This window comes from Rhinopithecus bieti, unplaced genomic scaffold (assembly GCF_001698545.2).
Source record: "Rhinopithecus bieti isolate Rb0 unplaced genomic scaffold, ASM169854v2 scaffold_25940, whole genome shotgun sequence".
NCBI lineage: Eukaryota > Metazoa > Chordata > Mammalia > Primates > Cercopithecidae > Rhinopithecus > Rhinopithecus bieti.
This window is the reverse complement of record NW_016811810.1, coordinates 782,764-806,716: the sequence shown is the minus strand read 5'-3', so window position 1 is coordinate 806,716 and position 23,953 is coordinate 782,764. Positions and strand designations below refer to the sequence as shown.

Here is a 23,953-nt window from a genome sequence, read left to right as displayed (position 1 = left end):
GTGTGTGCCACTGCGCCCGGCCAACCCCTGCCTCCTTTTTACAGACCTCCTCCACCTCCTCCCTGGATGCTGTCCTCCAGCACTGGGGCCTCTGTTTGCTGCTGTACTGTGCACTCCTGGAAAGGGACAGGCCATGTCCTACTCAAATTTGAATATTCATGGACCATAGACCTAGACAACAACTTCTAGATGAAAACATAGGATATCTTTGTGACCTCGGGCAAAGGTTATCTAAGATTAGGACATAGAAGGGCACTAACTATAGAAGAGAAAACTGATAAATTGAGCAACATCACAGTGAAATGCTTTCGCTTATTAAGACTCCCTTAGGAAAATAAATTGGCAACAGACTGGGAGGAAATATTTGCAAAACATGTATAACTAAGGACTTGCATTCAGAATATATACAGAACTCCTACGACTCAGTAATAAAACAAACGATCTAATTTTAAAACCTGTCAGAAGATTTGAACAAGCACTTCACAAAAGGAGATATACCAGTAGCCAGTAATCATATGAAAAAGGTTCAACATCATTACTTTTCAGGGAAATGGAAGTTAAAGCCACCAGAACATCTAAAATAAAAAAGACTGATATCCTCATATGCTGGTGAGCAGGTGGAGCAACGGTGATTCTCACACGTCGTCGGCGTCAGCATGAACTTTCACTCTAAGAAAAGTGGGGGTGGCAGAGCTGTGGCATGTACATAAATAGTACGGGAGACACAGAAAGGACATTATGGAGCCCAGCATGGTTAGGAGAATTTAGGGAAAGAAGCGGCAGCTTCCAGCTGAAGGGTGTGAGGATGAGCTTCTTGGAGAGGGTGGCCTTGGAACCGAGGCTCCAAAGGGAGAGTCAGACTTGGCTGTGGAGGGAGCGCAGGAGCAGAGAGCCTGTGCGTCCCGGCGGCGTCCCCTGGTGCACTCCACCTCATACGCTTCCACCCATGATTCTATGTCAAAGTGTATTTCATTGGACTTAGAGCAGCTATTTTGTGTCTTTGTTCATTGATTTATTGTCGTCCTCCCCACTGATTCTAAGCCAGGAGACTCACCTGTCATTAGCATGGAGGCCCCCAGGGTAGGGGTCTTAGCCTGTTTGTTCACCGCTGTATCCCCTGCCACAGAGTGGCTGGCACAGAGTAGGGGTTCAGTAAATATGTGTTGACGGAATGAGCAGACAAATGAGTTAATGTTTTCAGTTTGGTGAGGTCATAGGTAGGCAGTGGGGCCTCGAATTCCCAGAGCAGGTTGGGCCTGACTGAGGAGGGCCCGGCATGCCCGTGAAGGCATTTGGCTCCATTTTACAGTCCTGGAGGGGTCTAGTGGTTTCAAGATGGGGATTATCTTAGTCCGTTGAGGCTGCTGTCACAAAATGCCACAGACTAGGTGGCTGATAAACAATAGAAATATACTGTGCACAGTTCTGGAGGCTAGAAGGCCATGATCAGGTGCCAGCAGGTTTGGTGTCTGGGGAGGGCCCACTTGCTTGTTCGTAGACCGCCATCTTTTCTCTGTGTTCTCACATGGTGGAAGAGGTGAGCTAGCTCTTTAGGGTCTCTTCTTATAAGGGCACTAATTCCATTCGTAAGTGCTTCACCCCCCGACCCAATCACTTTGTAAAGTCCGCACCTCCTAATTCCATCACCTTGGGGGCTAGGCTTTCAACGTGTGAATTTTGGGGAGGCACAAACACTCAAACCATGGCTGGGGTGATGGGCTCTGAGCCATGTCTCAGGAGCCTTAGTCTGGCAGGGGTGTATGGACAGGTGAAGGAAGGTGGAGAGGTGGTACGAAGACGATGCCGATTCCTCTTCCAGATGAGGGCTGAGGAGGGCCCCAGCGAGGCCATGGCAGTGAATGCAGAGGAGAGGGGATGGAGGGAGGGTGTGGAGGCCCAAGTTGGAAGGGCGTTCAAGCTCAGACTCTGTACTCACAGAAACATCAGGGAAACATTCATCATCCAGGGCAGAGGAGGGAGAGGAGCGCTTCCTTAAGCAATGCTCCTGGAGCAGCAGAGTGGGCTCTGCCTGCCTTCCTCTCTGAAGGCAGCTGTGCGGTGACCAGGGCCCAGGCCCAGAGTCAGGTCTTGTCCCTGATACTTCTTGGCTGTGTGATTTTGCACCAGTGATTCATGTGTCCTTGAGCTGTTAATGTCCTTATATGCCAGCTCACAGGATGGTTGTATTGAGTAAATCAGGTATGTTAAGTCTGCTGCCATACAGTAGGTGCTAAAGAAACAGAAGTTGTCAGCTGGGCACGGTGGCTCACACCTGTAATCCCAGCACTGTGGGAGGCTGAGGCCGGCAGATCACTTGAGGTCAGGAGTTTGAGACCAGCCTGGTTAACATGGTGAAATCCCGTCTCTACTGAAAGTACAAAAATTAGCCAGTCATGGGGGTGGGTGCCTGTAATCTCAGCTACACAGGAGGATGAGGCAGGAGAATTGCTTGAACCTGGGAGGCAGAGGTTGCAGTGAGCCTAGATCGCACCACTGCACTCCACCCTCGGCGACAAAGTGAGACTATGTCACAAAAAAAAAAAAAAAAAAAAAAGAAAGAAACAAAAGTTCTGATTGCTCCACTACAGGGTTGTTGGGAGGATTCAGTTGGGTCTTGGATGAAAGAAAACTTTTTGTAAACTCTGAAGTCTTAAGTCTAATTTCAATGGTATTATTAGCAATTTATTACCCAGTTACATGGTTCTGTGTCTTCTTGTGTTTTAGGAGTTTTTGTGTTTGATGAAAGACCTTGATTAAATCTTGTTGTGTAGATGAACTCTTGTTCCTTTTCTTTTCTTTTGTAAAGGAACTTAAAGTAGAGGTCTCAGATTTGTAGCAAGTACCTTTGTAGCAGAGAATCTGGGCTTTATCAGCAGGAGGACGGGCTGCACCTGCAGCCATGGCTGGGGAAGGTCTCAAGCCACCCGGCGCTGCCCTGGGGCCTGTGCCCTGCACTGCTCACCAGGCATTCCCTCTCCTTGATGTCTCCTCAGGTCTTTGTTTTATGAAGAAATATTTTTAATGTGTGCTTCTTTTTTTCACTTATACGTTTCTTTCAAAAGCTTTTTACTTTCTCTCTGTGCTTCAGCTTTCTGAGGAGGAGAAAATTCAGCGCTACAGCGTCCTCTCCGAGCTCTACGAGCTGATCGGCTTCCATCGCAAGTCTGCGTTCTTCAAGCGCGTGGCCGCTATGCAGTGCGTGGCCCCGAGCATCGCAGAGCCTGGGTGGAGAGCCTGTTACAAACTCCTCCTGGAGACGCTCCCCGGCTACAGTCTGTCACTGGATCCCAAAGATTTCAGCAGAGGTACTGGAGTCCCCTTGCTGGCACTGAGATGTTGCTTTCTGTCAGATAATCACATGCTGTTTCAGCCCCTGCCCTGAGTGGCAGACATCGTGGTTGGTGCTGGTGGCTCCAGAATGAGTAGATCCCTGCCCTGGAGTTGGGTGCCTACTCTAATCAGATTATAGGAAAAAGTACTGGTGCTTTGCCTTGGGGCTCAAATTCTTGAATCTTTATCAGTGGGAGTCATTTCTTGCCTTTGAGTTCATTGGCATGGTGTATCATCATCAAACACTGGAAATACCTAATGAATTTTACTCATGAGATTTAGTTAGGTTAGCACAAATCAATGAACCCAGAATAAATATCCTTGGGTATATGTGTATACCAGAGCTATGCATTCAGCAGTAAATTCTTATTGTGAAATATTAATGCAGGGTAATATGTATTAAAAATAAAGCTATCAATCTAATAATAAATATGTACAAGGATAATGCCCAGTATTAGACAAAGTCTGATTAGAAGGAGAAAAAACATTTTTTGGGGCCAGGTGTGGTGGCTCACTCCCGTAATCCCTAGCACTTTGGGAGACCAGGGCGGGTGGATCACTTGAGGTCAGAAGTTCGTGACCAGCCTGGCCAACACGGTAAAACGCTGTCTCTACCAAAAAATACAAAAATTAGCTGGGTATGGTGGCACGTGCTTGTAGTCTCAGCTACTCAGGAGGTGGAGGCAAGAGAATTGCTTGAACCTGGGAGGCAGAGGTTGTAATGAGCTGGGATCGCGCAACTGCACTCCAGCCTGGGCGACAGAGAAAGACCTTGTCTCAAAACAAAACAAAACAAAAAACAAAAAAACAAATCAAAGAAAACATTTTTGAGGGTTGCTTTTAGATAGGGAACATACAGCACTTTTTCTTCGGTTCAAGCCTAGAGCTAGTGAAGGTATAGGCTTCTAACAGGAAACAACTGAGATGTCATTTAGGTTCATTTCCCATCACGGCAAAAGTGGGTTCTTCAGCATCCTTTTTTTTTTTCCTGAGACATACTTTCACTCTTGTTGCCCAGGCTGGAGTGCAATGGCACAATCTTGGCTCACTGCAACCTCCGCCTCCCGGGTTCAAGTGATTCTCCTGCCTCAGCCTCTTGAGAAGCTGGGATTACAAGCACCCGCCACCATGCCCAGCCAATTTTTGTATTTTTAGTAGAGACGGGGTTTTACCATGTTGGCCAGGATGGTCTCGAACTCCTGACCTCAGGTGATCTCCCTGCCTTGGCTTACCAAAGTGCTGGGATTACAGGCGTGAGCGACAGCACCCGGCTTCTTCAGCATCTTTTTTATGTGGTCATGTGCATCCATTTCACTGGCCTCTGCTCACTGGAGGTGCTCATGGCTTCATGATGAATCCAGTTCTGCTTTTGGATAATTCTGATAGTTAGGGCTCTCCCCAACATTGAATTTCTCCTTACTTTCACCTGCTAGAATATCTGAAGACATATCTATTGGACTTTTTTGTACATTGATTCAACAGGTAATTCATTATACTCCTGTCCCCATGCCATGCGGTGTGTTGGGTGAGTGATGCAATGGCAAAGGAGACAGTTTCTGCCCTCTACAGTGGAAATAAACAGGTACCTCTCACATGTGACAGCTTCCCAGTGTTTGCACAGAGCTCTCAGGTCCTTCTAGAACCTGCTTCTAACTTACGTGTCTGTGGTTGCTGTGATAGTCACTCCTAAGTCACACTCCCCAGATTTCTTACTGTTCAACCATCTTCCCAAGGCAACACCTATATTTGATAGAACCTCAAATCCGATTCTCAGGATGCATTCTGATTGGCTTTGAGCCGGGGTCAGCAAACGTCCTCTGTAAAGGGCCAGATAGTCAATGTTTCAGGCTTTATGGGCCACACGGCATCTGCAGAAATGACTCGACCCTGCTGTTGTGGTGTGAAAGCAGCTGCGGACAGCACGTAAACCACGAAACAGTGTTTACATTAGTACGTGGTGGCCAGATTTGGCATGGCAGCTATACTTTGCGAAATCCGTGGCTGAGGCCGGGCGCGGTGGCTCGAGCCTGTAATCTCAGCACTTTGGGAGGCCGAGACGGGCGGATCACGAGGTCAGGAGATCGAGACCATCCTGGCTAACACTGTGAAACCCCGTCTCTACTAAAAAATACAAAAAACTAGCCGGGCGAGGTGGCGGCGCCTGTAGTCCCAGCTACTCGGGAGGCTGAGGCAGGAGAATGGCGGGAACCCAGGAGGCGGAGCTTGCAGTGAGCTGAGATCCAGCCCCTGCACTCCAGCCCCGGCGACAGAGCGAGGCTCCATCTCAAAAAAAAAAAAAAAAAAGAAATCCGTGGCTGAGAACACTGTGATATCAGAAATCATTTATTTATTTTTATTTTTTAGAGATGAGGTCTCGCTATGCTGCCCAGGCTGGCCTCAAACTTTTGGGCTGAAGTGATCCTCCTGCCTCATTTAAAAGGAGGGCACTGGGTTTGGAAGAGAAAACGCAGATTGAGTGAGTAATATAGCGGGAGGAGAGTCAGGCGGGCAGTGAAGGGGAGTGAAGGGAGGCTGGGGATGGAGTGTACGCAGCGCTTTAGCCTCTTATTTCTCTTCAGGGAAGAGAACTAGACCTGAGGGGAGCTTTTGCAGTCTGGGGAGGGCACTTCTGCTCTTGATTGCTGTGGTCTGGCCTGAAGCTATGCCAGGAAAAGCTGAGGCCCTGCGTGCAAGCAGATGTGTTCATGGTTGAAAATCCCCCAAGTCCCATCCAGTTCCCCATATGAATCCCCAATTTTTGTGGGTTTTTGTCTTTAGAGCCTAAGAGATCCTGCCTCTCTGGAGCCACAGGGGCAGGCGGAGTGCTCATGACCACTCTGGGCGAGTGATAAAAGCCTGTTGCGCTGTGCGCTTGGGTGAGATGGCTGAGATCTGGCAGGGAGTTTGTGTGTTCACCCTCAACATGTGAATGGTGTCCAGCATAAAGCAAGAACCAAGACGTCACTGCAGAAGAGGCGGCCTGCTGGAGAGGGTCCTGAACTCTGCTCTTGACCTCTTGCACTCAGTATCATCACCAATAGCTAAGACAAAAGCAAGTGATAAAATCCAAGTTCAAAATGAACTCCGCTAACAGTATGAGTCCAATCATCAGCACATCCAGCACGGACAGATGTCAAGCCCCATGTTTAAAGAAACCCTAAAAACCATGACGGGGTGCAGAATAGAGGAGACCTGGTGAGGTCATACACAAAGATGGATAAGGTGCACTCTGAGATGAGGTTTATAACAGTTTTTCTTTACTTGCCCTCCTTTCTCTAATTTCTTTTTCCTCTCTATTCCCTGGAGGGATGGGATGGAACCTGTCTCCCCAGCCCTTGTTTCATGATTGGCACCTTTAGATGGACCATGAGGATGTGTGAATTGAGGCTGATGACCCACTTACCTCCTGCCCCTGCAGACGCACAGACTTCCCCAGTGTCAACACCCCATACCAGGGTGGTACATTTGTTGCAATTGATTAACCTATGTTGACACATCATCGTCACCCAAAGTTCATAGTTTACATTAGGGTTCACTCTTGGTGGTGTACGTTCTGTGGGTTTTGACACATGTGTAGTGACGAGTACCCACCATTATGATATCAAACAGAGAAGTTTCCCTGCCCTGAAAATCCGTTGTGCTCTGTCTTCTCATCCGTCCCTCCCTATTACCTTCTGGCAACCACTGACCCTTTTACTGTCTCCATGGTTTTGCCTTTCCCAGAATGTCATATAGTTGGAATCATACAATATGTAGCCTTTTCAAATTGGCTTCTTTCTCTTAGTAATACGCATTTAAGTTTCCTTCATGTCTTTTCTCAGCTTGATAGCTCATTTCTTTATAGTGCTGAATAATATTCTACTATCAGAATATGTCACAGTTATTTATACATTCATCTAATGAATCTTGGTTGACAACTTGGTTGCTTGCAAGTTTTGGCAATTGTAAAGCAGCCATAAACATTTGTGTGCAAGTTTTTGTGTGGACATAAGTTTTCAGCTCATTTGGGTAAATATCAAGGAGCATGGTTCCTGGATGATATGGTAAAAATATGTTTACTTTTGTAAGAACCCACCAAACTGTCTTCCACAATGGCTGAACCATTTTGCATCCCCTTCAGCAATGAATGAGAGTTCCTGTTGCTCCACATCCTTGCCAGCATTTCGGGTTGTCAGTGTTAGATTTTGGCCATTCTAATAGGTATGTAGTGGTATCTCATTGCTTTACTTTGCAATTTCCTGATGACATGTGATATTCAGCATTTTTCTTATGCTTATTTGCCATCTGGATACCTTCTTTGGTGAGATGTCTGTTCAGATCTTTTGCCTCCTTTTTAATTGGGTTGTTTGTTTCCTTCCTGTTGACTTTAAGAGTTTTTTGTATGATTCGGATGACAGTCCTTTTCAGTTGTGTCTTTTGCAAATATTTTTTCCCAGTCTGTGTCTTGTTTTCTCATTCTCTTGGTATGTCTTTTGCAGAGCAGAAGTTTTAAATTTTAATGCAGTCTGGCTTATCAATTCTTTCTTTGATGGGTTATACCTTGGGTGTTATATCCAAAGAGTCATTAGTATACCTAAGGTCACCAAGATTTTCTCTTGTGTTAACTTCTGGGAAGTTTGTATTTTCTCATTCTGCATTTGGGTTTATGATCCGCTTTGAGTTAATTTTTGTGAAGAGTGTAAGGTCTGTGTCTAGAGTTATTTTTTTTGCTTGTGGATGTCCAGTTATTTCAGCACCATTTATTGAAAAGACTGTCTTTGCTCCATTGATTGTCTTTGCTGCTTTGGAAAAAGACCAGTTGACTATACTTGAGGTTCTATTTCTGGGCTTTCTCTTCTGTTCCATTGACCTATTTGTCTGTTCTTTCACCAGTACCACACTATCTTGAGTACTATGGCTTTTTTTTTTTTTGAGACAGAGTCTCGCTGTATCGCCCAGGCTGGAGTGCAGTGGCCGGATCTCAGCTCACTGCAAGCTCCGCCTCCCAGGTTGACGCCATTCTCCTGCCTCAGCCTCCCGAGTAGCTGGGACTACAGACGCCCGCCACCTCGCCCGGCTAGTTTTTTGTATTTTTTAGTAGAGACGGGGTTTCACGGTGTTAGCCAGGATGGTCTCGATCTCCTGACCTCGTGATCCACCCGTCTCGGCCTCCCAAAGTGCTGGGATTACAGGCTTGAGCCACCGCGCCCGGCCAGAGTACTATGGCTTTATAGTAAGCCTCGAAATTAGGGATATTTTTATTTATTTAAAAAATTTTATAATAGTATGATTTGTATTTCTTTAAATCATTCTATTATAAAGACACATGCACGCATACATTCATTGCAGGACTATTTACAATAGCAAAGACATGGTATCAACCTAAATGCCCATCAGTGATAGACTGGATAAAGAAAATGTGCTACATATACACCATGGAATACTATGCAGCCATAAAAAGAATGAGGTCATGTTCTTTGCAGGGACATGGATGGAACTGGAGGCCGTTATTCATACCAAACGAATGCAGGAACAGAAAACCGAATACCACATGTTCTCACTTATAAGTGGGAGCTAAATGATGAGAACACATGGACACATAGAGGGGAATAACATACACTGGTGCCTTTTGGCAGGTGAAGGGTAGGAGGAGGGAAAGGATCAGGACAAATAACTAATGGGTACTAGGCTTAATACCTGGGTCACAAACTACTCTGTACAATAAACCCCTACGACACTAGCTTACCAGTGTAGCGAACCTTCGCTTGTACCCCTGAACTTAAAAGTTGAAATAAACTGTCCTTATTAGATGTTACATAAAATTGATTGTTCAGAAAAGGTGATTGTTCACATTTTCTTCGCTGTTTCTCGGTATTTTAGGTGACATACCTGGAGCAGCTGCTGTGCTGGGCAGGGTCGCCGTGCAGTTGTGGCCTGTGTGGGGTGCTGGGCTGTGCTTGCCAGCCATCTGTGGCTCACAGCTGGGGGTGCACTCAGACGAAGGGGCGCTGTTGCCTCCCACAGGGACTTTCTGGGCATGCCTTGCTAAGCCTGGTGCCTGCAGGCTGCGTTTGCCTACGGGGCGTATCTTTCTAATCCACGCCAAGGCTAGCTGTGGCCTCGTGGTAAATGGTTTCACATGCGTAACCTCGTTTCTTACAGCCTGGTGAGTGGAGACCGCACGTTCCATGTGCCATGTGAGGGGCCAGGGCAGGCAGGGCTCAATGTTACTCCTTAGGTCGCACAGCTGGTGAGAGCGCAGGATGCCATTACTGACCAGCTGTGGGACGCTGGCCGTGTCCCTGAGTCCTGTGTGCCCACTTTCTCATCCGTGAGGCACTGGTTTACACTAGTTTACTGGTGGAGGTTGTAAGGATTGAATTGGTCAGTCCTTGGGAGGTGCTTTGGACAGTGCTCAGCAAATGTTAGTGGCTGTTAGTCGAATGAGATCTTTGGTCAGGTCTAGTGTGCTTCCCATAGCATCCCCTGAGGCCAGCGTGAATGGGGTTTGCAAGGCCTGTCCCTCCCTGGCTCCCCCAGAAGAAGTGTGTGTTGCTAGGGCAGGCCCTCCCTGGCCTTTGGTTGTGGATGAGGGCCAGGGAGGGGCCTGCCCTAGCAGCACAATTAATTTTGGACAAAATAACTGGGCAAGCCCTAAAACTTGTAGGATTTACATTTTAAAAGGCTAAGAGTGGCCAGGTGTGGTGGCTCATGCCTGTAATCCCAGCACTTTGGGAGGTTGAGATGGGTGGATCACTTGAGGTCAGGAGTTCGAGACTAGCCTGGCCAACACAATGAAACCCTGTCTGTACTAAAAAAATACAAATTAGCCAGGTGTAGTGGCCCATGCCTGTAATCCTGGCTATTCAGGAGGCTGAGGCAGGAGAATCGCTTGAACCTGGGAGGTGGAGGGGTTGCAGTGAGCCAAGAATGTACCATGCACTCGAGCCGGGGTGACAGAGCGAGACTCCATCTCAAAAAAAAAAAAAAAAAAAAAAAAAAAGCTAAGAGTTACTGGTGGAGGAGGAGAGATTAGATCCCAGAGTCTCAGCAGGGGAGAGTTGGGTGTCTAAGCTCATTTAGGCTGGATTCTGGAGAAATTTGATTGGGAAGGAGTAGTGTTTAGGAAGAAGAAAGAGTTTTTAAAGCAATCACACTACTGCTTTGTAGAGTGATGAGAAAGTGTGTTTTAATAGATTTCGATGTGCACTTGTGAATGGAATCCCCATTTGCTGTGCTTTTGAGAGACTTCAGGCAAGATTTAAATTGCTTTTCAGTTCCTTTTTTTTTTTTTTTTTTTTTTTGCATCCTTTGAATATAACTCCAGGCTGGCTTCAGGGTAAAAGCAAGCCTCCTGAGCTCTATGCAAGTTGTCTTAGGAGTCGCCTTCATTTTCCTTTTTTCCTGTCCTGGGGCCAGTTATCTATAACATTTAAGACTGCATCAGTCTGAGCTCTTCTGATGCCTCTTGCCTCCTTCGGGATGCTCTTCCCTATTCTTCCTGCCTCACTCCCAGTCATCCTCAGGTCACAGCTGGATGCCATTTCTTCAGAGAGGTCCTCAGTGGTCCTTTCAGTCTTAAGTGGAACTGTTTTATTTTTCTCTTTCATCAAACGCTGTTATTTTTCTCTTTTCATTGAATTCTCTTGTTCTTTCTTGTAACACTTCTTATGATTTGTAAGTAAATCTGAAAAATGTTTGGGGCTGGGAGCAGTGGCTGACGCCTGTAATTCCAGCACTTTGGGAGACTGAGGCAGGCGGGTCACCTGAGGTCAGGAGTTCAAGACAAGTCTGGCTAATATGGTGAAACCCTGTCTCTACTAGCTGGGCATGGTGGTACACACCTGTAATCCCAGCTACTCGGGAGGCTGAGGCAGGAGAATTACTTGAACCCGGGAGGCGGAAGTTGTGGTGAACCGAGATCGTGGCATTGCACTCCAGCCTGGGCAACTAGTGAAACTCCGTCTCAAAAAAACAAAAAAAATCTGTGTCAGGAGGAGACATTTGCCATTGTTTTGTGAAAGAGGCTAGAGAAAGAAGGTGACTGGCTGAGATTAAATAATGTAAAAATGATAAATGTCAGCTGACTGTGTGTTTAACAAAACACAAAAGTCACTTTAAACCCCATCTCCACTGTGGCTCTGGACTGCTTTAAATAGCTCCCAAAGAATTTAATGGAAATCTACTAACACCCTGTACCTGTGAATAAAAGGCAAATTGTCTGTATTCTCAGGTCCTAAAATGTATTCTGTCTTTTTCTTGAAATGAACGTTTGCACTAACTGGTTATAGACAGTCAAGGTAGGAACACTGATGTGTGCTGTGTGTATTTGCTGGCTTAAGGGGCCGCTTAGTATCATTTAAATCTTATTTGTGTTGCTGTATATGAAGATTTTTGATCATGCCTTTTGCTCAAGCCTTCTCCTGGACGAGGGATTAAATTTTGCCCAGGAACTCTTAGGAAAGAAAGAGACTGCTAAGGCAGATGGATTTGCTAAAAGGCAATAGTTCATATATATAATAAACCTCCAAATTGGTGAACTTTTTGATTACAAGAGTATTGAAAATTTTATCACTGGGTCATATGCTGCAAATCTGTTTTCAGAAATAATTCACATTTTATAGGGAGAGCACTTTGAGCCACGTAGAAATTATGGCTTGTACACTATTTACTGTTAAGAACATTTATACTCGGTCTTACTCATAATCGCCCGTGGTAGGAACTGGATCATTATCTATTTTTAAAAGAATTAGCAAAGTGATATTTGCCCAATTCCTATGTGAGAAAACCTTCTAGATATGGTAGTGTTGAGATTAGTTAAATTGGATCTTTCTGAATTCATGGCTAGGTTAGTCATGACATTGATTTCAGCTTCATAATCTTTAAAAAAATCTCTTCTTCATTTTGGCATTTGGTCTTGGCTTCTTTTGACAATATGGAATATTGCAGGGACTCGTCTTTCTCTCCTTTCCTGCAGTTGTATGAGAAGTACTACCATTTTATATTCCAAAAGATGTCACGAAGATAAACTACTGAGACATAAAGTAGTGTTTTCTTTATTTTTATTTTTTTAAGTGTGTATAGGGTCAGCTCCAAGGATTTCAATGAGAAGTTATGAAGAAATACTTTAAATATATACAAATTAGAGAGGATAGAATAGAATAATGAGTCCATTGCCCAGATTAAATCATTATCAAGATTTGACCACACTGGCTTTATTTTTACTTTATTTATTTTTTTGTTGAAGTATTTTATAGCAGATCCCAGAAACCACATCACTGTTCTCCTTCATAGCTGTATGCATGTCCACAACATGGGAGGGTTTCCTTTCATCAGCTTTGCGTCTTGATCCACATGCATGTTAAGTACCAACTGTGTTATCAGGCACCCTGCCAGGCATTAAGGACACTCGAATGGATAAGACCAAACCTGCCTCCCAAGGAAATTAAGGATCGATGAGAGAAGCAAAAACATGAGATTACAGATGCCTTATGGTACCTGCCAGATAACTCCTATGAGCTGAACTTTGTGCAAAATACAGTGGACATATAGAAGAGGACTGGTCAGCTGTGCAGGGCAGGGTGCTGAGAGAAGAGGTCAGGAAGGGCTGTGCAGGGCAGGGTGCTGAGAGAAGAGGTCAGGAAGGGCTGTGCAGGGCAGGGTGCTGAGAGAAGAGGTCAGGAAGGGCTGTGCAGGGCAGGGTGCTGAGAGAAGAGGTCAGGAAGGGCTGTGCAGGGCAGGGTGCTGAGAGAAGAGGTCAGGAAGGGCTGTGCAGGGCAGGGTGCTGAGAGAAGAGGTCAGGAAGGGCTGTGCAGGGCAGGGTGCTGAGAGAAGAGGTCAGGAAGGGCTGTGCAGGGCAGGGTGCTGAGAGAAGAGGTCAGGAAGGGCTGTGCAGGGCAGGGTGCTGAGAGAAGAGGTCAGGAAGGGCTGTGCAGGGCAGGGTGCTGAGAGAAGAGGTCAGGAAGGGCTGTGCAGGGCAGGGTGCTGAGAGAAGAGGTCAGGAAGGGCTGTGCAGGGCAGGGTGCTGAGAGAAGAGGTCAGGAAGGGCTGTGCAGGGCAGGGTGCTGAGAGAAGAGGTCAGGAAGGGCTGTGCAGGGCAGGGTGCTGAGAGAAGAGGTCAGGAAGGGCTGTGCAGGGCAGGGTGCTGAGAGAAGAGGTCAGGAAGGGCTGTGCAGGGCAGGGTGCTGAGAGAAGAGGTCAGGAAGGGCTGTGCAGGGCAGGGTGCTGAGAGAAGAGGTCAGGAAGGGCTGTGCAGGGCAGGGTGCTGAGAGAAGAGGTCAGGAGTCAGCTGTGCAGGGCAGGGTGCTGAGAGAAGAGGTCAGGAGTCAGCTGTGCAGGGCAGGGTGCTGAGAGAAGAGATCAGGAGGGGCTGTGAGTGGCGGAACTCTTGGAGCAGCATCTTCAAATATCCGTGGGCAAACAGAAAAAGGTTAGGATAGAAGGAAGGGCCCCTGCTATTTGCATTGGGGAGGAAGCATCCCTTCTTATTCTGCTTGCTCACCAGTCAGCATCATCCGAGCGCCCAATCTTATGCCAGGCCCTGTCCTGGGCATGCAATAGTAAGTAACACACAGTCTTCAGGTACAGGAAGTCATACCTGAATGGGGGGATTTTGACACATAAGCAGGTAATTTTAATAAATAACCTCAACAGGGATCTGAAAAAATGGAGGACTCATTCTCAGTGAAACAGTGGAACAGGATGGATCATTAATCATGTCACAGCTAGAGTCAAAGGTTGGCCTGTGTGTTAACCACATTATATTCATTGAATAATAATATTAATAGCAACTAGCATTTATTGAGAACTTATGATAAATACACTGCTGAAGTGCTTTAAATGGGTTATTGCACTTAAACCTCACAACGTTGACTTGTACTATGACTACTGTCTCCGCTTTACAGTTTGGTGTGGCGCCCTTCTCATGGAGGGTTCACCCCAGAGGTCACCTCCTTGCCCACCTGCCCTGGCTGACGCAGCACCACTCAGCCCCATCAGCCCTCACGATTACTGTTTGTGTTTGTCCCAGCATCCACCAGCACGCTGTTTCCCAGGGCTGAGGCCTAACTCTTCCCACAAGAGTGTTAATGCCATGAGAGCAGGCCCTTCATCTCCCTGCTCGTTCTCCTCAACCTGCCCTGCACAGTATTGTGTTCTCAGTAAATACTTGTTAACCAACCGTTGTGAGCTATTATGGACTTTCAGTGCATGGCAGTTTTGTCGGAGTTTGAATGAACCTTTATGTGGTTTTTCATGGTCTAAGTTTTGGATCAGCTGGAGCAGTGATTAGCCAGTCTGTGTGATTGTTATCACACACGGGCTGTGTGTGTTAGCACAGGTTGGCTGGGAGCAGTGGCTTATACCTGTAATCCCAGCACTTTGGGAGGCCAAGGTGGGAGGATCGCTCTAGGCCAGGAGTTCAAGACCAGCCTGGGCAACATGGGGAGACCCTGTCTCTACAGGGAAAAAAAAAAAAACAAAAAACAACAAAACATAAAATAAAATTAGTTGGGCATGGTGGTGTATACCTGTAGTCCCAGTTCCTCAGGGGGCTGAAATGGGAGGATTGGATTGCTTGAACCCAGGAGGTCCAGACTGCAGTAAGCTATGATTGTACCACCATACTCCAGCCTGCATGACAGAGAAAGACCCCATCTCTTAAAAAAAGAGATACTTTTCGACTGTCTGTGCATCCAGATTTCTCCATCTTTAATTCAAAGATGCCAAACTATTTTGGAGTGAACAACTATAGAGTTTAACTTTTTTTCTAATTTGGCTATCTACTTTTCTTCATTTTCTCATATTTTAGAGAAATATTTTGATTTAATGTTCTTGGTTGTTGATAATGAAGACCCTTCAAATATGAGTATTTTCTTGAAAAAAAAAGTATGTCTCTGACTCAGATATATGAAAACCAACTTTTGTTCTAAGTTTATTATTTCAAAACAGGTAATTTTTGAAATCAAATCATATCTTTGCAGAAGAGAGAAGCTATAATGTGATACCTGTTTTTGCTGTATGAAAATCATGCCAACTTTAAAGTCCTTTTCCAGGGTCATTAAAAACAGAGGAAATATTTTGTGTTGCTCTTTGAGTTTGATGGTTGAGGCATTTGTCTTCAAATTGCCAAGTTTTACAACTTAGATTAACTGTATTTCCTGCACCCTCTCCAAGCACTTTTGTGATGTTTTGTAACTTCCATCACAGGCACGCACAGAGGCTGGGCTGCGGTCCAGATGCGTTTGCTCCATGAACTGGTCTACGCCTCCCGAAGGATGGGGAACCCAGCCCTCTCTGTCAGACACCTGTCCTTCCTTCTACAGACCATGCTGGACTTCTTGTCGGATCAGGGTGAGTGGGCTCAAACCACGATTTTTTTTTTCAAGGGACTGTGAATGAGAGCACTTTAGATGCTGGTTCCTGTAAACCCTGGGCTTAGGTTTCAGTGGGTGGAAGACACTGCCCAGCTCCTCGTCGGTGAGAAGGTCCCTGCCCCATGCCTTGGCTCCCTGCTTCCACACTCACTTCTCTGGGAGCCCTGTGCCACCTCCTCCCACCTTGACGCCATCCCCTCCTGCTCCTCGGCCGGCCAGCACACTCCACGGCTTTTCCCTCCGCCTCTCAGGCTTCTTCTCAGCCTCCTGTGTTGCCTCCCATTTCCTTAGCCTGCCTTTTATAAAATATAAATGTCAAAGCATAACATTTACATAGAGGAGTACACGACTCGTAGGAATGTGTCTCAGTGATCTCAGTGAATTCTCACCAAGTGGCCACCGCTGTAATCAACACCCGGATCAGAGACGGGCATGAGCAGAACCCAGGGCCCCTTCTGCCCCTTGTGCCCCTTCGAGTCACTGGGTGACTCCATCCTCCCTTCCAGAACCAAAGATCAGGTTTGCATGTGTTTGCTCTCATGGGGCCACGCGGTGTCTCTGCCCCTCTTTCAAGGTTGCCTTTCTCCCGGGCTCCTTTCTTGGCCTTCATCTTCTCTTCTTATGCTGCTCCTGGGTGCTATCTGCTTTTTGATAGCAGGAAACGTGACCTGTTTCCCTATGCACTTGGGGCTCAGCTGCCCCAAACCTGCCTTCCTGCCTGTACCCCTGACCCTGGCCCAGTGTGTGGTGCTGGCTGGGTTCTCAGGGAAGTGCTGTCTGCTGTGGGGACTGATGTGTGCAGAGCGTATTGGGAGGTACTCATGGGATCAGCCCCGCGGAAGGAAAGAGACGGAGGCGAGACTGGACCGTGGGAGAAGCTGGGCTTCAGTGCTGTATCGACACAGGCCTCAGCCGCATGGGGAGCTCTGCACTGCCGTGCCCTGCAGATGTGTCCCATGTTGTTCTGAGGGGCCGGGCCTTTCTCCTCTCTCACTGACCAGCAGCTGGATGCAGGCTACGCTGGGTGATGTGGTTCTCTTCAGCAAGGAGACAAGGCTTCTGCTGACCCAGCAGGGCCTGTGTAGCTGGGAAGCTGTTGGAGAGATCTCTGGCGATGGGAGGGCCGGGACTTCCTGTCCCCGTGCCAGGCCCTGGGTGCTCACCACTCCCAGGAAAGAGTAGGGTCTCGAAGGGCTCTCTCCCTTCGAGGACAGCTTCTGGGAAGGTAGCACTCTCCCCTGGGGAACGGGCTCTCCTCCCTGCAGGCCGTCTGGTTGGCTCATTACTGCCCCCTGCAGTGCTGCTCCGTCACTGCTGCTGTCCAGGCAGGGACTCCACTCCCTCACTCTCATGTCCTGGCACCTCACAAATTTCGTGCTTCTCTGTTTTCACATTTCTAAAAGCAGTACATCTTTCTCTCCAGCCCTCCACCCACTGCTTTCCCCTGGCTATTCTCTGTCTTCGAGTAGGCTCTGGCTCCAGGGTAGTGTGGGGTGTACATCTCTGAGGGTAGTTGTGAGGTTTAAATGCACTAATTCTGGCTGAGCGTGGTGGCTCACTCCTGTTATCTGAGCACTTCGTGAGGCCCAGGTGGGCGGATCACCTGAGGTCAGGAGTTCGAGACCATCCTGGCCAACATGGTGAAACCCCGTGTTTACTAAAAATACAAAAATTAGCCAGGGGTGGTGGCGGGCCCCTGTAATTCCAGCTACTCAGGAGGCTGATGCAGGAGAATCACTTGAACCCAGGAGGTGGAGCTTGCAGTGAGCCAATGTTACGCCATTGTACTCCAGCCTGGGCAATAAGAGTGAAACTCTGTCCCTCCCACCCCCGCCCAAGAAAAAAGAATCGCAGTATACACTAAGCAGCCCTCAGAAAGCCCATCTTCTCGCTGCGCCTGTTGAAATGCTAGCATTCTTTAAAGGAAACATTGACTTCTCTATAGTGATTTCCATGGCCATCTCTATGAGAAAGGAATTCTCCTTTTGTGAATGCCTGTGGTTCTTTGTCGCCAAGGTTCTGAAGGCATACACCGCTTATTGTGGCTGTTTGCATCCTCGTGTGGAGTAGCTGTTGTTTGCTGTTGAGGACTTCTGGTGACCCAGGTGCATCTCTGCTCTGACCGGGGCCCCTGCGACAGGCGTGCAGCTTCTTTTCTGCATGTATTGGGTCGCTGTTGCTTTTGGGGCTGCATTTGAACTGTGCTTTTCTTAGTTGTACCTGCAGAGTGAGCAGGTGGCCACCAGGGCCACCATGGAAGCTGGCTGCATGGCCCATTTGCACTCTGGCGTTTCAGTGACGGGAGGGAGCAGCAGGCCAAGGCAGAGCTCCCAGAGCCACCTGTGTCTCCTGCTGGGGAGGCTGTGGCTCCGTGACGGCTTGGGCAGTGGTCTGGTGTTACCTGCTGTAGTGAATTTTTGCTCTCCCCAGCCCCTGGGAGTGCTGCCCACCTCCCCCGCTCTGCTGGGATTTCTTGAGCCTCCCCGCGATCCAGCAACTCTAAGGAGGCAGAGCCTGGACTCTGTTTTTGCAGGGGCTTAGAATCTCGGGTGCCATTCCTGACCCATGGCACATCCATCTGCCCCTGTAGTCAGGACTTTGTTCTCTCCTGGTGGCAGTGTCCCCACACACCTCACCTCAGCAAGCACAGTTCCCACGGCTGGTGAGTTGTGGTGACACGGCCCTGAGCCCTTCGCCTGAGCTGTCAGTGTCACTCCTTTGCCTGCTGCGTCTGCTGCATCTTGAACTTCTTTAGCACACACCTTCCTTCCCACAGTAGGGCCGGTGCACCTCCCCTGTCCCCACACCCTGCGCCTTCACCACGTGACTCCTCTTGGGCCTGGCCTCCTCTTGAAAGCCTTCACAAGTCTTTAGCTAGACCAGGAACTCTGGGCCTCTGCTGTCTTCTTCCTTCCTGTACTTACCACAGTTACAATTCGGTCAGCAGTTGCATATTTAGTTGGTCCATGCTTGTCTCCCTCCATGGGAGAAGACCTCATTCTGCCTGCTCTCTACCTGGAGCTGGACCTGGCAAAGACTAGATGCCAAGCGCATGGCTGCCGAGGTGTGAGGGATGTTGTCACAGCCCTTGCCTTCATCATGATTGCTTATGGGAAAGTTGATTCTGACTTGGGTCCTCAGGCATTTTTCAAAAGCACATTCTTGGCCAGACATGGTGGCTCACTCCTGTAATCCCAGCACTTTGGGAGGGTGAGACGGGCGGATCACCTGAGGTCAGGAGTTCGAGACCAACCTGGCCAACGTGGTGAAATCCCATCTCTACTAAAAATACAAAAATTAGCCGGGCGAGGTGGCACATGCCTGTAATCCCAGCTACTTGGGAGGAGGCTGAGGCAGGAGGATCACTTGAACCCGGGAGGTGGAGATTGCAGTGAGCTGAGATCACACCACCGCACCCCAGCCTGGGTGACAAAGTGAGACTCCATCTCAAAATTAAAAAATAAAATAAAATAAAATGCACGTTCTTTTTACAATGAACACATATGTGTGTGTACACTGTATGTGTATGTATACGTATGCTGTATTGTGTTTTTCTGTTGGAGTTTGTATTTCTCAAGGGCATGGGCCATATCTTCCCCTTTGGGTGGGTGCCCTGTGGTTTCCATGGACATGGTGAGATGACTGAGCGTGTATGCAGAACCAATAATTGAAGTGACCCATTCCACTGTTCTGTGTCAGGCTGATGAACCCGACTGTCTCCACTCCAGACCTGTGAGGCCTTGTCTTGTTTTGATGACAGCACTCAGAAGTAGACTGTGTTTCCCAGCCCCACGTGCTCAGAGGGTTGATGTTTGCACGCGTGTCCATGAGATGGCCGCCGGGAAGAACAGAGAGTGGATGAGCACACAGGGCTCTCTGTTAATTGCTCTGTTGCTGTGTTTCTTTTTTTGTTAATAGCATTCATGCATGGTCGATGAGCATCCTTGTGCCTGGGAGTGGTAGTGGGTGTGTGCCTGCCTATCTCCCCTGCCCTTCCTGTCCAGAACGCAGAGTCAGCGTCTTTCTCCAGGTGGCAAAGTAAACTTCTACAGGAAAATACAGCAAGGGTTCTCGGTGATGCTTTAACCTCTGCCTTCCCCTCCTTTTTTTCTTTTTTCTTTTCTTTTTTTTTTTTTGAGACAGAGTCTTGCTCTGTTGCCCAGGCTGGAGTGCAGTGGCGTGATCTTGGCTCACTGCAAGCTCCACCTCCCGGGTTCACGCCATTCTCCTGCCTCAGCCTCCGGAGTAGCTGGACTACAGGTGCCCACCACCACGCCCAGCTAATTTTTTTGTATTTTTAGTAGAGACGGGGTTTCACCGTGTTAGCCAGGATGGTCTCGATCTCCTGACCTCGTGATCCGCCCACCTCGGCCTCCCAAAGTGCTGGGATTACAGGCGTGAGCCACTGCGCCCGGCTCCCTCCTTTTTTTCTTATCCTGTTTATATTATTAAGCTTTGTTCACTTCTAAGCCTATCGTGTGATAGCTGTACCTTTTCCTCATGTGATCTTTCAAAAAGGGTGATCTGTATGCTATATTTTTGAGTAATTAGACATTTTGTAACAGGTCACATTGGAGGCTCTTTTAATATATGTGTTTAGAATAAGTAAATGTGAATTCTTATTGAAACAGCATGTTTAACTGTGGCCTGTGGTCTTCACCAGCCCTAAGTGAGGACGGAGGCTTTGAGTTGGATGTGGCTCATCCATTAGACTCCTTGTCTCCTTCACGTGGTCACGACTGGCCATTGCTTTTATGGCCAGAGCCCTTAGTTAATTCCCCCCCATGCTGTGATCTCTCTTCGGTGTATCTTCTCCACACTAGAATCCTGAAGACAGTTTCTTTTTCTTTCTTTTTCTTTCTTTTCTTTCTTTTCTCTTTTAAGGTCTACCAGAAATACTGGAGGAGAATATATGTTTAAAATCTGAGTTTGAATTAGTCATGGTAGGAAGTTTTCTCCATGGTATTTGTAGAGTGAGTTAGGAGAGATTCGTCATCTCAGTTTGGATGACTGACCAAGCTGCAACCAGACTCAGCTAGATTTCAAATCAGGCGGTTTATGGGAAAAGAGAGGAGGAGCTATGATCGTGAGGTATTTCTTAAGATCAGTTGTTTTTGGTGGATTGTTAATTCCCAGTGAGAAAACGGAGAATGAAATCAGTATGCTTCCATATGGGCTGTGTTTCCATTAGATATAAATTGTGTTTGATTTTTGATGAAAAGTCAGCATAACCCTCTAGAGGTGTCAGGTGCCCCTTGTCCTGGAAAGGGGACACACACTGTGATTGATGGGGTCCTGGCTGTATGTTTTTAGGTGACAGGGAAATTTGTTTACCCATGAAATGTGGATAGTGTTGTATGGTTATTTAAAGTCATATTAATTAGTGATTTAAAGACGCTTAGTTTGAAAGGAGAAGAACTTAGGATGCTTGATACTGTTGAGCAAATAACAGTCTCTTGAAAGGCCTTTATATAATGGTATTTGGCTAATTGGAGTCGTCTGAGAAAAGGACAAAAGTCAGGAGGTCTGAAAGGTTCTTTCCACTCACCTCAGCCTCTAATTACTGTAACCGCTGATCAATAATGACATCCTCCCTAGCCTCCATTTTCTCGTTTGGACAGCTGGGCTGTGCGGCGCTATGTGGCCGTTTGTTATTTTTAATGATAGATACTATAATTTATTGGATGGTCTTTTTTTTTCTGAAGAGCTCATGGTGCCATTCACAGATAACTAACATTTCTACATTTTGCTGAGTTGAAATAAAGTATGGAATAGAAGAGCAGCCAGGCATGGAAAAAACATGACCCCAGGGTTGAGGAGGGTCTTTCTAGCCTTCTTGTAATTTGTAAAACTAGACTGGTGACCTGCAATTGAAGACAGCATCATCTGGGGACTTCTGCTCCATGTGTACTCTCCAGTATGTGCTAAAGATTGAACCTACAAGATACATTATGAGGGCAAGTATTTACACAGAAAGGCTCTGAGTTCCCCAAGACTTTGGTCATTTTTTACAAGATGAAGTACTACCTTGATGATCTGTGGAATCTTCTTAGGAACCGTGACTGTGTTGGTTTTCTGATCGTGGTACAGGGCCATCTTTGTTGAGGCTTCCCGTGTGTGTGGCCCAGAGCTTCCATGGCATTCCAGCCGTAGATTAATGGAGCTGTCATCCTCTGAAGCCTCATGGGTTGTGCGTGCAAACCTGGTCCTGTGAACTGCACAGGAGTCTCTGAAAAGGGCAGAGGGATTCCTTCCTTTGTGAAAGGTTTAGAATGGCACATATTTGTAATTTCCAGCCTCATCTTTTCCCACTCTCACATTTCACCCTGTATTTGGCCGTACTAAATTGCTGACAGTTCTCCAAATACAACAGTATTGCTATTCTGCTGCCTTTGTACATGCTGTTTCCATTACTGTTACATTGTCTAGGAATTCATCCCTGCCATGACTGCAGTGCCCCCTCTGGCAGCTTCCCATGCCCTGATCCTGCCGCTGTCAGAGCTTCCAGCATGCTAGGCTGTGGAGTTGCTGGTCTGTTTCCCCACCCAGCAAGCCTCTAAGCTCCTCAGAGACATGAACTGTCATGTGTATCTGGAGCAGCACCTGGTAGCTTACAGGTCCTTAAATGCCGGCTGAATGAATAATGTCTTCTGTCTCTTTCAACCCACCTTCTGCTATGCTACCAAATGGATATTTCTTCTAATTGGTGATTTTAAAGATCCTACTGTGGCCTTTGATAAGGCTTTTGAGCAGTGTTTGGCAAACGGTGGCCTATGGACCACGTCTGACCCGCTGCCTGATGTTCATCCTTGCATAGGCTGTTCCAGGATGAGTTTATAGTTACTGACACCAGTTCCTGTGGAAAATAGAAAAGACTCGTGGCTTTCACATCAAATAGCTAAAAAAGGGAACAAGGGGAAAAATTAGCTAGGTAAACTGTTTCAGAGACTGAGATCAAAAGCCCCAGGTGAGCGAGTAAGGTTCAGCCATATGTTGGCTCTGCAACTGTGAGTGAAGTGTGGTTTAAAAATGCATACTATATCAATGCCTATGAAAAGAAGGGGAAAAAAAGAAAAAATGCATACTATAAATATGTCATATTAATGCTACTGTGAAAAGACTGAGGAGTGACAAAAGGGGGTCCCATGAGATGGGAGGGGTCCAGTGGATGAACCTGTGTTAAGGATGTACCTTATTTCACAGCATTTCTGCTGTTGGAATGACTTTACCAGGTTAGGATGGCAGGGAGTGTGATGTTCTGACGCTAGAGTACAGATGGTTTGCATTGCACATGGTTTCCTGGGCTTGGTCTTATTGGGATCTGAAGGCTTTTGGTTTGCCTGTTCTACTGTAGTCCAGTGTCTTTCTGGAGGCCTCTGGGTAGATGGTGTTTTCTTGAAAACCTTCTCTGTATCTTGGTTTTTGCATCTACCTGCGGGATTGTTCTAAGGATTGGAGGTGACACACCTGAAGTACCTAACAATGTCTGCTGCCAAGAAGTGCTTAGTAAATATCATAAGATGGCACTGTTTTCTTCTGGGGGACCTGGACACCAGCTCCTTGGTCAGACGTTAGTGGTTCTTTTGCTCAAGGTTACCTTAAGAAGACTTGGAGAGAGAAATAGGGAACAGCAGAATCACCCCAAAGGGCTGTTGTATGTGGATGTGATTCTTTTCCAAGATGTGCTGCTGTTATAATTTGTATTATAATATCATAATTAACCATAGCACTGCTCTGACTGGCCTGGGGAAGGGGTGAGTGGGAGGTGGAAACAGAGGAGGAGGAGCAAGGGGAAGGAAAGGATGGTGCTGCTGACAGGTGTTCTTCCAGGCAGAGAATGGCGGCCCGTGTAACCGGGGCTTCAGTGCATGCTATTTCCACCGCGTTTAATGCTCAGCCCAGTTCTAAGGTGCTGGGAAGGTGGCCTCTCCACTTCGCCATTGAAAGTGTAGATCAAGATTAGGCTGCCAGTTCCTCGTTCAGCGGAAGTAGCATAGAATCCCAGGTCTCATAGTATCCAACACGAATCTGACTTACTGTTAGATCTTGAGGTTGTTGAAGCATCTTAAACTTCCGAAACAACTGTCGCTATAGAGTGCCTCTCTCCCCATAGCTGCTGTCATGCTTTGCCTACAAGAAACGAAAGCCTTACTAAAATAAACAAAGTTTTTGAGAGCTAACTCATGTGTCATACAATTTATCCATCTAAGGTATATGAGAATACTCACAGAGTTGTGCAGCCACACCACAAGTGAACTACTCATCCATGT

At 47.1% G+C, this 23,953-nt stretch overlaps 1 protein-coding gene across 7 annotated transcripts in view; it reads left to right on the top strand.

The window, feature by feature from the left end:
- TRAPPC9 (trafficking protein particle complex subunit 9) overlaps nt 1–23,953 on the top strand; it is a 745,023-nt gene that overhangs the window by 82,809 nt on the left and 638,261 nt on the right. For all 7 annotated transcript variants that reach the window (XM_017895132.1, XM_017895131.1, XM_017895130.1 and 4 more), the window contains 2 exons: nt 3,089–3,305; nt 15,517–15,660. In XM_017895132.1, coding sequence (XP_017750621.1) covers nt 3,089–3,305; nt 15,517–15,660 — 361 coding nt within the window. The remainder of the gene's footprint in view (nt 1–3,088; nt 3,306–15,516; nt 15,661–23,953) is intronic.